Source organism: Myxocyprinus asiaticus, chromosome 21 (genome assembly GCF_019703515.2).
Source record: "Myxocyprinus asiaticus isolate MX2 ecotype Aquarium Trade chromosome 21, UBuf_Myxa_2, whole genome shotgun sequence".
NCBI lineage: Eukaryota > Metazoa > Chordata > Actinopteri > Cypriniformes > Catostomidae > Myxocyprinus > Myxocyprinus asiaticus.
The window spans coordinates 9,388,347-9,403,522 of NC_059364.1; the positions used below are offsets into that span (position 1 = coordinate 9,388,347).

Genomic DNA, 15,176 nt, shown 5'->3' on the forward strand with positions numbered 1-15,176 from the left:
GTCACTACGCTATGGTTAGCACAGCAATATGTAAAATACTCCAAATGTATCGGCTCAACATAGGCTCAAGCGCCACTCTTTACCATGATGGTAACCCCCAAAACAACACCATAACTTAAATTCTTCTAGATCTCAACATAACATTAAACACTAGCAAGTCTCCTGATTTATATTGATCTTGCACAAAGACACATAAAATAACACTTCATTTTAACATTTACACTCCCTGTCGAGTCCCATGGAACTAGAAATCCTCTTTCCAGTTTCAGTTAACAAAACAAATTAAATTAAATGGATAAAATAAAGCTGACAAGACACTTTTTTAGTTAGATCAACTCAATTTAAGTTACCTTGGTTACATGATTTAAAAAAATATATATTTTTTTTTAAATATTAACTTGGGAGGATTGAGTAAAGCTGACGATAGGGAAAGTTGTATTTTTTTTGAGAACGGAGTTAATATATTGAGCTTCAGGAGGCCAATTTAAAGGAATTTTTCACCCAAAAATGAACATTTGCTGAACCCTAAATATGCATTTTGGACCGTCAAAAAATGGAGTACATTCACTTGCGTTGTTTAAAGGAAGAGGCCTGAAATTAAATCCTAAAAATCTTAAATTCTGTTTTGATGAAGAAAGAAATTCAGATACATCTTGGATGTCCTGAGGGTGAGTAAATTATGAGCAAATTTTCATTTTTGGGTGAACTATTCCTTTAAGTGTAATGGAAACACAAGGACAAAGACAAATTCTGATATCGGTTCTTTAAATCCCAAGATCAATCTTTTATTTTTACTGTAGTTTACTTCAGTTTAGGTTGTGTAGATTATTATATCTGTTAAATAAACAGCAATTAAACTGCATAGTTTGGTCACTGCTGTCAATTTTTTTTAATCAATATTTTCATAATGTACCATGTTAGAAGGTTCACTGTATAATTTACAGCATTAGCTGAGAATTTCTTTCATATGTAATCAAAATGGACATTAGAACTAAAATATACCCAAATAAATCAGAATCAAATCAAACTGTATCGAAATCGAATCAAGCACTTGTGAATGAGAATTGAATCATATTGGGAATTCTGCATCGATACTTAGCTCTAATGGTGATAAATATCAACATGCAAACTAGCTGATATTCAAATGAAAATAATTTTTTCAAATTATATTTATACACTAAATAGTTAAAGGTGCTAAAAGTGATTTTTTATTTTTATTTTTTATTTTTGTTTTTCATGGAAAAGTGTGCAAAACATTTTCCTACTCCCTTAAAGATATAAAGATATTAATTAAATAAGTGTCCTGAAATATCTCACCGGTCTCTGTGACAGCTCTGGACTTTGTAAACAGCAAACAAAAATGTGTCCACGGACATTGACGCTTTCACCTGTCAATCATTTTGCTTGTTCTCATAGAAGCGGATCATTGAGGCTATGAATCATAATGTTTGTCAGTTGAAGGGGCTATTGTGCCACCGGTGAATTTGACAGCCACAGGAACAAACAATGTTGCTCTTTTGCTTGGTTTTGGTCTCAAAATTATCTTTGGAGGGCGGGATTTGGAATGAGGGTGTGTGGCTAATTCAATGCTTCAGAACGCTAAAATCGCTTACAGCACCTTTAAATGTATTAAACAATGTGAATAAGTACAGTATCTGTGATTTTTCCTGTTAATCATTTCAGTAGCAGGTCACGGCGTCAAAAAGGTCACCATTAAATATATAAATTGTGCTAATAAGACATGAGTCAACATGTTCACACTGTTTTATTTCAATGCACTTTTATTAGAGTATTTGTGCACACAGAGCTTTATAATCTTATGAGACTAAGCTGGGTGGGAGAGTGAACTGTACTTTGACTAATGGCTGGACATTCATTAAATGACAATGCAATGCGGAAATGAGCTTGAACATTTGAAGTGATGGACCAGAATCAGCAGATTAAAAAGACATCTTTGAAAGCAGACACAAAAATAAAGTGCAAAACAATGCCTGGGGTCTTCATAAACCAGTGTTTCCAGCACAAAAGTAGTCAAAGATAAAAAAGCTTGAAGGAATATGTTAAATCTAAAATTCACTCAAACAGCTTCCAGATGGCTTTTTGAACACTGCTTGACAATTTATCTCTCTCATTTTTATGCAATCAACTTTATGAGACAACTGTCTCTGAACATTTTGTTGATGTCTTGGAGCAATATAAAAGCAACATAAGTAATTTAGTAGCTTGACATAAAATGAGAAAATTAGTACGCAAAAGTTGATTTCATGGTTGCTTCAAACCATTTCATTTGAAGTATGAGCATCAGATGACAAATAAATCATATTGCAATTATCAGTGAAACACAGTATAATGCCCCTGGTCATTCAAGTTCTTTTCAAGCCATCTCTGTAAGCATGTTCAGAGTTTTAAACCACGCATACCGACACATACACCATGAAACACGCACATTGTCCTTCAGTCATGCACTCAATTCAATGAAATCTTTGGAGACATGACAATAAAATCAATATAAGATAGGGATAAGACAGGGCTAGTTCTGCATTCTCCTTCCACCCCGCCAGCTCAGGGTTGGTCATATAACTCTAATTCAGTTAAACAAACCTGCTTGAAATTAATCTAAGGAAAAACAGAAGATCTTAAAATCAGTCACACTGGACCTTTAGGCTAAAGAAATCCAGAGAAAGTCATTCGACTGACTGAAAGTTCCTTAAATGCCATAATTCCACCACAAAGTACTTATTTATACAAACAAGATTGAAATGAACACCAACAAGGATATTTAAATGTACTCTATCTGAAACACAGGAAAAAGGCAAAAGGAAACTGACAAGACCGTGTATACTGTGTATGTATATATACATTACATTATATATACATTGGCAGCCAAAAGTTTGTAATAATGTACAGATTTTGTTCTTATGGAAAGAAATTGGTACTTTTATTCACCAAAGTGGCATTCAACTGATCACAATGTATAATAAGGACATTAATAACATAATAAATTACTATTACAATTTGAAAAAAAATGTCAGAACGTCTTAAACTACTTCAAAGAGTTCTCATCAAAAAATCCTCCACATGCAGCAATGACAGCTTTGCAGATCCTTGGCATTCTAGCTGTCAGATTGTCCAGATACTCAGGTGACATTTCACTCCACACTTCCTGTAGCACTTGCCATAGATGTGACTGTCTTGTCGGGCACTTTTCACGCACCTTACAGTCTAGCTGATCCCACAAAAGCTCAATGGGGTTAAGATCCATAACACTCTTTTCCAATTATCTGTTGTCCAATGTATCTGTTTGTTTCTTTGCCCACTCTAACCTTTTCTTTTGGTTTTTCTTTTTCAAAAGTGGCTTTTTCTTTGCAATTCTTCTCTTTACTGTTGTACATGAAACTGGTGTTGAGCAGGTAGAATTCAATGAAGCTGTCAGCTGAGGACATGTGAAGCATCTAGTTCTCAAAGTAGAGACTCTGATGCACTTATCCTCTTGTTTAGATGCACATCTGGCCTTCCACATCTCTTTCTGTCCTTGTAAGAGCCAGTTGTCCTTTGTCTTTGAAGACTGTAGTGTACACCTTTGTATGAAATCTTCAGTTTTTGGCAATTTCAAGCATTGTATAGCCTTCATTCTTCAAAACAATGATTGACTGACGAGTTTCTAGAGAAAGCTGTTTCTTTTTTGCCATTTTTGACCTAATATTGACCTTAAGACATGCCAGTCTATTGCATAATGTGGCAATTCAAAAACAAACACAAAGACAATGTTAAGCTTCATTTAATGATCCAAATAGCTGTCAACTGTGTTTGATATAATGGCAAGTGATTTTCTAGTACCAAATTAGCAATTTAGCATGATTACTCAAGGATAAGGTGTTGGAGTGATGGCTGCTAGAAATGGGGCCTGTCTAGATTTGATCAAAAATTACTTTTTGCAAATAGTGATGGTGCTGTTTTTTACATCAGTAAAGTCCTGACTATACTTTGTGATCAGTTGAATGCCACTTTGGTGAATTAAAGTACCAATTTCCTTCCAAAACAGCAAAATCTGTACATTATTCCAAACTTTTGGCCGCCAGTGTATATATATTACTCCGAATGGTGCCAAAAACAAAAAACATCCAGTGAGCAGCAGTTCTGTGGACGGAAATGCATTGTTGACGAGAGAGGTCAACAAAGAATGGCCAGACTGGTTCAAACTGACATAGTCTACGGTAACTTAGATAACGCTCTGTGCAATTGTGGTGAGAAGAATATCATCTCAGTATGCTATTCTTAGATGCGGGTTGCGTTGTTTTGGCGGCACGAGGGGGACCTACACAATATTAGGCAGGTGGTTTTAATGTTGTGGCTGATCAGTGTGTATATAATTATATATATATTCTGGGACCATTTAATTTCTTTATGACTGAAGGAGATAAAACATGACGTACAACTGCTGCTTATTAAATTAGACCACCAAAAGCTGGTGAGTGAAAGTGTGTATTAGGCGGTGTGTGTGTGTTGGTTTGTGCGTCTATGTTCCTGCGGACACACACACATACAGGAAGTGTGAAAGAGATGCTTATTGGACTTTAGTGACAGCCTCATGAATGGACTCAGCCACATAGTCGATGTTCTTGGAGGTGAGGCCGCACATGTTGATGCGACCGCTCGCCATTAGATAAATGTGCTTTTCCTTCACCATATACTCCACCTGCTTAGCTGTAAAACAGAAAACAAAATAAAATCTACAGTATGTAACAGTAATCTTGAAACACTTAATTCATACTTAAAAATGTTTTTACTATTACTTGGAACCATGTGGTGCCAAGGTAATTTATTGTGACTTATGAATTTAGAGCCCCTCAAAGTTCACAATTCACACCAGGGACTAAACGGAATATTTTTCATTTCAGTTTGTTCTGAGCAGAAACTGTATATTTTCGTTCCGTTTCCAGTGTTCCACAGCCTCCTTTTCAAATGGTAACCGGTTAACACGAAATTACAAGAACGATTAATGATGTTTTTTTTTTAAACGACAGTACTCCGTGCTAAGGGTGGGTGATATACCAGTTGCAGTGTTGCCATATCTTACAAGAGAAACAAGCAACCTGGTCTGGAAAAACAAGCTCAAAATATGGGACTTGCCTCACCCAAATAAGGGAAAATATAAGCAATTTATTTCCCCCCCCATGTGGGGAATTATCAGCATAGAAATCATAGCATGCATAGTATACAGCAGACTAAAAACAAAATGTTTTTCATTTCTGTTTGTTCTGAGCAGAAACAGTATTCGTTCCGGTTCCAGCGTTCCGCTGCCTCCTTTCCAATTGGTAACTGGTTAGAACAAAATTAAAGAATGGTTAATAATGTTAATGTGTGATGCAGCAGTTTCCTTGCACATAAGCACATGCTTATCATGTTCAACTAAAACGAGAGAATCCTAATTTTTTGTGCAACAGGAATTGGTGTAATTCCGAAAATTAACTATAATAAACCATTCAGACTTCGGTTTCATGAAAAAAAATTATCGGAACGAAATTAACAGGTTATTAACCGGTTACCAACATATAAAAATAAAGTTTTCACCCTGGACCAATTGAAATAGATTTTGTTCCTTTTATCGGTAACGTTGTGCAAAACATTTTGTTCACTTTCGGTTTTCATTTTCATTCCTTGGACCGTTTTCAGTCCCTGCTTCCGACTTGCAGGGGAACCACAGGTGTAGTTCACCAAATTAACTCTGGACATGTTCCACTAATGTTTGACAAACAGAAAGTGTACAAATGCAGTATATCAATACTATTCATTCTTTTAAACCTAACAAACGATGTGGTTGTGCTCGCTTTAAATAAATGTCGCTTGGTATGATATTTTCTTATCCACGGCAATGATTTTCAAACTGTCTATGTTAAGTGTGATTTAAGTGTCCAAATTCTTTTTGTGGCCACTGTATATAAACTTGATGACTTTAACCAAAAGTTTACACAAAGATAACTAATGAACTGCATTTTTTATCTTCTATATCTTCAGTATATATGGACCTATTCTCTTTGTGGTTTTTAATTACTAGCTTTGGAGTTTACCATGTTTGAACATACAGTATGTTTCCAGCAGTGGATAGATGAATACACAAAGAGGGGAAGAGCTATAGATGGAGATGCTTACGGTTCAGTCCTGTGAAGCTGAACATGCCAATCTGTTCAGTGATGTGCTCCCAGATTCCTGGAGTTCCAAGGGCTTTCAGTTTTTCCTTCAGCTGAGCGCGCATCAACAGGACCCTATCTGCCATTGTCTTTACGTTGTCCTTCCTGTGGAAAGATAAAAAAATAATTCCAAACTATAATCACCTCTAGCCAAAACATTAAGAGTAGTAACATATGCATGGGTGAACCTCATGAACATGTCCAGATCAACAAGATCAAAATATATATATTTTTTAACAAAATATATACAGCATGTATGTATGTATGCATGTATATATATATATATATATATATATATATATATATATATATATATATACACACACACACATATATATATATACATACACATACACACACACACACACACCTTTTGTGCTGTTAAATTAGAAATAATAAATTAGACATTTTTAACTGCATTTACCATTCAGCAAAGAGTTCAGGGCTGTTGAGTGTGATGGCAACCAGGCGTGCACCCTGGGATGGAGGGTTGGACCATGTAATTCGAACGATTTTCTCCATTTGAGACAGTACACGGTTTACATTCTCTTGGTCTTTGCCTACAATGGTCAGGTTCCCCACTCTCTCATCTGTGGAGTCAGGTTAAAAAACTCAAATCCTTCTGCACACAGACACAGCTAAAAACATCCAATTAACCCTCATGTTTCTGTTTGAACCACTTACTGTACAGGCCAAAGTTCTTGGAGAATGACTGGGCACAGAACAATTCAAAACCCAGGGACACAAAGTAGCGAACAGCCCAAGCATCCTTCTCTAAATTTCCTGAGGCAAAACCCTGATAGGCTGAATCAAAGAAGGCAAACAGATTCTTCCGCTGAAGAGACAGGAAATTCGAAAAAAATTAAAGTGAGCTAACAACATTTCTGCCATTCAAAATGTTGCCATTAAAGATGTTTTTAGGGATGTGTTCTGGGGAATTACAGCTCCACTGGTAAACTTTTTAGGAAAATGTTTAGAGTCCTGCACAGCTCTACCACAATTATGATAAATAAAAAATAAAAAAACCTGTTTTTTGGCATTCGGTAATTACGCAATAATTTTCTGTTTATAAGACTGTAAACAGTTCAAATTTGGACAATAGTAGGCTGTAATTGAAGGCTGTAGTTAAGTCTTAAATGTCTTATTGGTAGATTATGTGCAATTAAGACGCATTTCTTTGTGCCATCTGATCCAATGTTTCTAAACCTGTTGTTTTTGTGGTCACACTTCCACAGGAAGGCGATGTGGGGGTTGTTCTGAGTGTCTCACCTTCATGATTTCAGCGATCTGCTTCCATTGTTCCTGGGTGGGGTCAGTACCGGTGGGGTTGTGAGCACAAGCATGCAGCACAAAGATGGAGTGATCAGGCGCACTCTGACAGGGATTAAACAGGAAAGACACTGTTTCAATCATCAAATATTTCTTTTTAAACTGATTCTTACGTTATGCCTTGTTCAAACCAAGTGCTACGCTGCTTAGGACTAAGTTTCAAGCAAAAAGCAATTTGTCTGTCCACACTGAATGCGAAAATGCAGCATGACAGAACACAATCACAGCCAACCATAAGATATCTGATGAATAATATATAGATATGTGGAGTAGGAATTTGGACCAATGAGATTCCATTGTGGGCAGAGCTACAAAGCACAACACCGCAGAAATAGAATAGAATCTAAGCAACTGACAAAATGTTATATTGCTCGTCCCTTGTCACGGCTGGTTAGAACACAAACGTAGATTTACATGGAAGTGATTTTTATTTTGTATCGGTTTTTTGCATTGTGTTTGATTAGCACACTGATTAGTGTTCCATGAAAAATGACAAAATAATGCAAGCAGCAAACCGAAGCACTTTTTACATGTTGACAATGCAAACTGATTTCAGGCACTTTTTTCTGCACATAATAAAATAATTGTATATAACTTGTATCAGTAGCTGATATATACAACACTGAGAAGAGCTTGTTTTGTTGAAGACAATGGAATGTCAAAAACTGCTGCTAACCTCAAGGTCACCCAGAAAACCTGCCAGATCGAGTCCGCGCTTCTCTGCGGCCCAATATTTGTACGGTCGGATATCCTCAAATCCAGCGTTAGAGAAAACTGCATTATGGTTTTCTAGAAAGAAAGGCAACAAACTTTAATGGAAATTGTATGGTGGTGCTAATTTAGCAATAGAGATGTCATATGAAAGGAAGAAGCCTACTCAATCAGAATATTTGAGATAACACATATATATTATATATATATATATGTATATATACAGTAAATACAATTTTAGCAACACTTTACAATAAGGTTGTATTTGTTAACATTGCTTAAGTACATTACTTAATATGAAATAACAATGAACAATACTTTTTCAGCACTTACTGATCTTAGAATTATATCTTAAAATTATTATTCATTTGAATAATTTTTACTTTTTTAATTTATTTTATTACTTTTTATTCTACTTTCTTGTTCTTTGTTGATTTTAAAGTTTATCTTATATTTTCTTTATAATTTTAATGTAAAGCACTTTGAATTGCTATTGTGTATGAAATGTGCTATATAAATAAACTTGACTTGCCTTAGTTCATCTTTATTTTTTTTACATATACTAATACATTTTCAAAATTAAAAGTTGTATCTTGCTGTAACATTAGTTTAAAAAAAATCTGAATTAAAAATTGTATCTTTAAAAATTAACATTAATCAAGATTAATAAATGCGGTAAAAAAATATATTGTTAATTGTTAGTTTACTAACAATTTACTAACGTTAACAAATCCAACCTTATTGTAAAGTGCTACCAAATTTTTTTTTTATATATATATATATATATATATATATATATATATATATATATATATATATATATATATATATATATATATAAATCAAATCTCCTTTTATTTAATGGAACCTCATCTTTTGAGGCTAATATTGTAGCATAATAAGTAACATATTAGAAATAAAATGTCCTCAATATAGTATTTCCACTTTGTAATTAGGGCTAGTCCTCACCCCATGTGGGTGCAGACACATAAACTGGAGTTTTTGTGTTGTCGGTTCCATTGTACCACCGGCGAAGAAACTCTGCTCCAATCTTGAGAGCACCAGTACCACCTAAACACTGTACAGCTCCTACCTGCGATAAAAACATCAGAAACTTCATCAGAATGATCCTGGTTGAAACTAGAGAACATATGTAAACAACAGTCCAACATTTAACCTTCTGCCATTCCTATCAATGGTGGCTGAAACTTTGGATGGAGAAAAAAAACTTCTAGATGAACTTCTGATTGTACAAGCTGTTAGAAGACACGCAAGTTCTTTAGTAGACTCTGCCTTCTCACATCACTGACATGAGCAAGATTTAGATTCTTACAGATTTTCAGATTTGTTCTGTTGACTTACAATGTCATGCATTGTGCAGTTTCTAAGAAAGTTACTAGCCAACTCATCAAAGTATATTTTGAAAATCATTTGGCACTTAGCGAGTTTTAATTTTGGACCCTGTCTGAATGGAACATATGTTAAGCATCTAAACTTTGTCTAAAGCTGATGATAAAAAAAAAAAAATGTGATTGTTTTGCATGTTATTATTACAGATGATCAAATCAAGCATGTCATTACGGACCCGGTTCTCCTTGATGGCAGGACTGTCATCACCCAGGGCGATCTTAGATGCGCTGGAACGAAACTCCGGCAGGCCCAGGATGGGCAGGTACTCGTGGTTCAAACTATGATCTTCAGCGATCATCTTCTCCACTTTTCTCACCACAGGTAAAACCCAGGGCTGACATTCATCTGTCCTGTATGCTAAAGAGAAGAAGAGGGTGAGAATGTAAAAAAATAAAGTAGGGATGCACCAATATGGACATTTTTGGCTGATACCGATACCGATTTTAACACAAAAACCATAGGCCGATACCGATATTTTGCCACTTATTTTGTCATCAGATCACAGTTTTGTACAAATTGGTACAAAAGCTTTTTTCACTGTTCTAACAATAACTAATTTTCATTGAACATAGATTGGATCTGCTGAACACATGACAGGCCAAACTGTCATGAAGTCAATGTATGCTTGTTTCAAAGTGTTTTGGATGGTTTCCCTCATCCCCCTGGTTTTTCTGCATTATCATAAGAACAAGAAAGAATAAAAATGTAATATTACATGTTCTTAGGAGTGCAAACCTTTCTACATAACGTGACTATTATTATTTCTGGATTGTGCATTTAAATTCACAGAGTTTTTACAAAGTGTGTTAAGTAAATTAACTATAAATCAACCATCAGTTTTTCACATAGCCGTTTTCATGCTTATAACCAATATGCCGATGGTTTTAATTTGGTCAATAATTGGCCGATAAATATCGGCAGCTGATACATCGGAGCAACCCTTAAAAAAAAAAGACTGCTTAACAACAGAAAGGCAAAGTTCAGATTAGCGTTTTTCAGAATCCTGAATTTCAGTAATCAATAACAGTCCCTCCTTAACTGCCCCTTTTTATCAGGGCCTTCTCGGATCAGGTCTTTGATTTATCTGTGAACTTTTACCTAAGGGCAACAGTTAACTTAGGTTATTTGTCACCTTCTGAGAGAAATTATTAGGATCTGTCTTATTGTTATTCCTCATATCAGTACATTACAACAGTATACTCAGCTAAATAACGTTCCTATGATTCTTCTGCATATGTATGTCCTCCTTTCTACAAAACTGACATGATTTATTTGTACATTGTAAATGGCTTTTGAAAGCACATGAAATCAGTGTTCTCTGTGTTGCTCAAGAGGGATTATCATTTCAGCGATGACGCTGAGAAAGGGAGGTGTTCAAAAAAAAAAAAAAAAAAACAGTCGACACAATCATGACTCAGGGATTTTGACTTTTCATCCTTGACTTTAACGTGGCTCAAAACCGCAGCAGTCGTGGTGTCTGTGAAGGGTGTCAGGAAACGCAGAAGATAAAGATAATCCTTGCAGAATCCTCAGAAGTCAAGCTCTACTAACACGGATCAGGAATGACTACACAGCAGATGACAACTGGCCCAACACAATAATACTGTTGACATAACACAATCTATTCATCCACAGCTAACACCAATAGAAACAACCACAGCCTGAAGACTAACTTCAACCCTTGCTATAGATATAAAACCTTTGATTGAGTAGTTAGTAGAGACAATTTTCAACAGATACTATTTAATCAATTTACAGTTATGTCTTTTCAAGCCAGGCACAAAATTATAATCTGAAGATCAAAGGGGTTGAGACGGACTATATATTTTCATGCTATCTATATATTTAGAAACTCTTAAATTCCTCTGGAGCTGACTGCAATGCCTTTAGTTTAATGTCAGATCACTGCACATGATATGCCTTTCCAGTCAAAAGTTTGCACAAACTTCTTTATTATTACAAATTTTCACTTTGCAGAATAATAGTGAAGTCATCAAAGCAATCCAGCTGAAGTATGGAAATTGTGCATTCTTCATGGCATTGTTTCGACAACCTTATGCAACGTCACAACATTTATTTCTGTCCAGAGTTGCATAATTTTTTGGCCGAGATCTTGTAAGACTCCGTAAAGTCTTCTCCAGCACATCCCAAAGACTTTCAATGGGGTTAAGGTCTGGACTCTGTGGTGGCCAATTCCTCATGCTCCCTGAACCACACTTTCACAATTTAAGCCTGATGAATCTTGGCACTGTCATCCTGGAATATGCCCGTGCCGTCAGGGAAGAAAAAATCCATTGATGGGATAACCTGGTCATTCAGTACATTCAGGTAGTCAGCTCATTTTATTGCTGCATAACATTGCTGAGCCTAGACCTGACAAATTGAAGCAACCCCAGATCATAACATAACACTGCCTCCAGAGGCTTGTACAGTGGGCAGTGAGGTTTACACACTGCACAGCTACTTACCAGCTGGCCACCGTTCCACTTGATGCAGGCCAATAATTTGCCCCTTCGTAAACACAGTAACATCTTTTCCACGACCATTGGATCCGTCTTCCGACATGGTTGTTTAAGAAATGAGAAGCTAAACACTGCATCAGTTAGAGGATTGTTGCCAGCTGAAACATATTAATCACTGCAACAATAATCCAATCATAGGCTCTTAAGTATTTGCATATTTTAATCCAAATGTTGACTTTTTTTTTCTTTAGTCAGGCAATGTATATGCTGATACCGATACTTTGGCACTTAACTTATTTTGTCATCAGATCACTGTTTTGCTCAGGAATTATGCTTTAAAAATTTACTAAGAGGCTTTTTTTATTGTTCTAACAATATTGCTAAAAAATGGTTTTAATTATGTAAATAATTGGTTGATACATTGGTGCATCCCTTGTAGAAACCCTTTGCCTAGATTACAGCTTTGCATACTCTGGGTATTCTCTCAACCAACTTCATGAGGTATCTATCCATCTGCTTCTAGGATGCTTTTTAAACAGTTTTGAAGAAGTCCCCATGTGTGCTGGACACTTTATATGTTTATATATATATATATATATATATATATATATATATATATATATATATATCAATGTCAGTTCAGTATGCATGTCATATGTTAATGGTGCTGTTTCATCTGTGATCATGTGCATGTGGCCATGTCTCATCATTATTAAAGCAATACAAAAAAAATCTCATTGTTCAAGTACAATAGAATTTGCCTTATTTCATCCCATAAAGAAAAAAGACTGGATTTAAATGAAATTGACAAGTGGGATCAAGTCTCATGTTTGATCATTCTTGTCACTGAAAGAGGATGAAAGTAGTGTGCATGGGTTTTAAAACATGCAACTGTGTATATTTATGTTTATATAGAGATCGATGTCTCATATGTGTGTGCATCTATACAGTTGGACTCTGATACAAGACAAATATATGTATGATATGCATGTGTGTTTATATAGGAATAATAATGCGCATCTCACCTCCGACTCCTAGATTCACCTTGTTTGGATTTTGATCTTCACGGAAATCTGCTGTCAGCTTAAATACTGCGACAGGAGCAGCCTCCGGGACTTCAGCAAATATCGACATGGTAGTGTGTTTATATTTGTATAAATGAAAAGTAAAACTGTAGACTGATAGGCGAGTAACGGCGGCTTGTTTAGTATTGAGATGGACACAGACTGACTTTAACCTTCAAATGTGGGATTTGGGCAATAGGGGACAGGCGTACCGAAACTAACCAATAGAAATCAAGACCTCATGTTTGACTTCAGAATCAACTAATCATCTTCTAGTACAGGAAGGTCAAGCCTCTACGTCATGGAAGTACGCGGTCGGTAACACTGATAGGACCAATGACAAATCCCAAGGCTTTGAGTGACGTGAGTTATGACCAATGGTAGAGTAGAGGGGGCGGAAACATTTGCTTCAATGGCAGCCTTGCTTCCATTCACACCCACAGCAATGGACCATTTGCATCTTATTTGGTCGTGAAGGAATCCTTCTCTCGTGAACTTCTCGCGCATGCGCATTGTGTTCAGATGCTTTCGCCTGTGCTTTTTTGCTTGCATCTCAGCGTATTAAAAATAGAAAGCATTAGAAACTTCAATAATATCAAGAATATAACATTATTATTATTATTATTATTATTATTATTATTATTATTATTATTATGAACATTATCACAGATTGACTATTTGCACTAGGTATATATACCTGCCACACAGTGAAGTTATTTGCATTGAAATAGTCTGGAGCAAGCAAATAAATTAAAAACAAACTGCTCTTAATGTGTCTGTACAATGGTTTAGTGTGATAAGATAGTGTGAATGTACTTTTTCTATGCAGATGACCTGGGTTCTAGTCCTCCTTTTGACCCAGTTTTCCCCATCCTGTTTCCTGTCTCCACTTTTAATATTTTTCTTTAATACTGCTTATAATAATAAATACAATGAATATAAAGGTTGATTTCCTCGCAGTGATAGGTTGGGGTGTCTGTGGGACTCTGAATAAACACACTGCAGTGATGCCCTGTTAGTATTTAATTAGGTGCAAATAGTATCTGTCTAACACTATCTGCATTTAGTGCAAGGATGTTGCTATTTATACTTAGTGCAAATAGCCTCTGCATTATTATTATTATTATTACTATTATTATTATTATTATTATTGATAATAATAATAATAATAATAATAATAATAAAATCCTGTTGTCTTCTTGAAATCTCATATAGCATCCCATGTTTCTTGGATACAGTAATATTTTGACATATATTCATGTTAAGGTACATATTAGCCTACTTTAAATCTTAGGGCGAAATGTCACCTCTTGACCACCCAGTCAAACTCTCATCAGCTGTGGATTGATGTAGCCTACTTCTCCAGTATATATAGAGTGTGTGTGTGTGTGTGTGTGTGTGTGTGTGTGTGTGTGTGTGTGTGTGTGCGTGCGTATACACACCCTTGTTACCCTTGGTAAATATGAGCAAAGAAGGCTGTGAAATTTTTTTTTTTTTTTTTTTTTTTTTTATCTTTCATTCAAAAACTTCAAGTAAAACAATTGAAAGATGGGAAATATCTCATTATTACATAAATATTTTTCTTCAAAACAGGTTGGCCACAATTATTGGCACCCTTAGAAATTATGAGTAAAAAAATATCTGAAGTATATTCCCATTCATATTTTAATTTTTTTTAGTGCACCTGAGTGACTAGGAAGTTGAAATTGTTCAGCCATGACTTCCTGTTTCACAGGGGTATAAATATGAGGTAACACACAGGCCAAATTCCCTTAATCATCAATCACAGTGGGTTAGACTAAAGGATATAGTTCTGATGTGTGGCAAAACGTTGTTGAGCTTCAAAAAATGGGAAGTGTCAATAAAAAAATAGCCAACGCATTGAAATGGAATACTAATAATTAAGAAGTTCCAGTCAACTGGAGATGTTAAGAATTGGCCTGGAAAAGGACGTGTGTCTATATTGTCTCCAAGCACAGTGAGGAGGATGGTTCAAGTAGCCAAAGAATTCC

The 15,176-nt window shown here is 35.5% G+C and overlaps 1 protein-coding gene across 1 annotated transcript; it reads right to left on the minus strand.

Moving 5' to 3' along the window:
- Positions 1-1,763: 1,763 nt before the first annotated feature.
- LOC127412252 (aspartate aminotransferase, cytoplasmic-like) lies at positions 1,764-13,349 on the minus strand. Its single transcript, XM_051648476.1, has 9 exons — positions 13,126-13,349; positions 9,814-9,995; positions 9,198-9,321; positions 8,194-8,306; positions 7,458-7,562; positions 6,873-7,023; positions 6,613-6,778; positions 6,151-6,293; positions 1,764-4,704 (listed from the first exon to the last, which is right to left on the minus strand). Exons 1-9 carry the CDS (start codon positions 13,232-13,234, stop codon positions 4,565-4,567), a joined length of 1,233 nt encoding a protein of 410 aa, XP_051504436.1. The 5' UTR covers positions 13,235-13,349; the 3' UTR covers positions 1,764-4,564.
- Positions 13,350-15,176: the final 1,827 nt, after the last annotated feature.

Coding starts and splice junctions, on each gene's coding strand:
- LOC127412252 (XM_051648476.1), bottom strand. CDS start 13,234: ATGTCGATATTTGCTGAAGTCCCGGAGGCTGCTCCTGTCGCAGTATTT. Junction 7,563..8,193: donor GTTTTCTGGGTGACCTTGAG/GTTAGCAGCAGT, acceptor AATCCCTGTCAG/AGTGCGCCTGATCACTCCAT. Junction 7,024..7,457: donor AGATCGCTGAAATCATGAAG/GTGAGACACTCA, acceptor CTGTCTCTTCAG/CGGAAGAATCTGTTTGCCTT.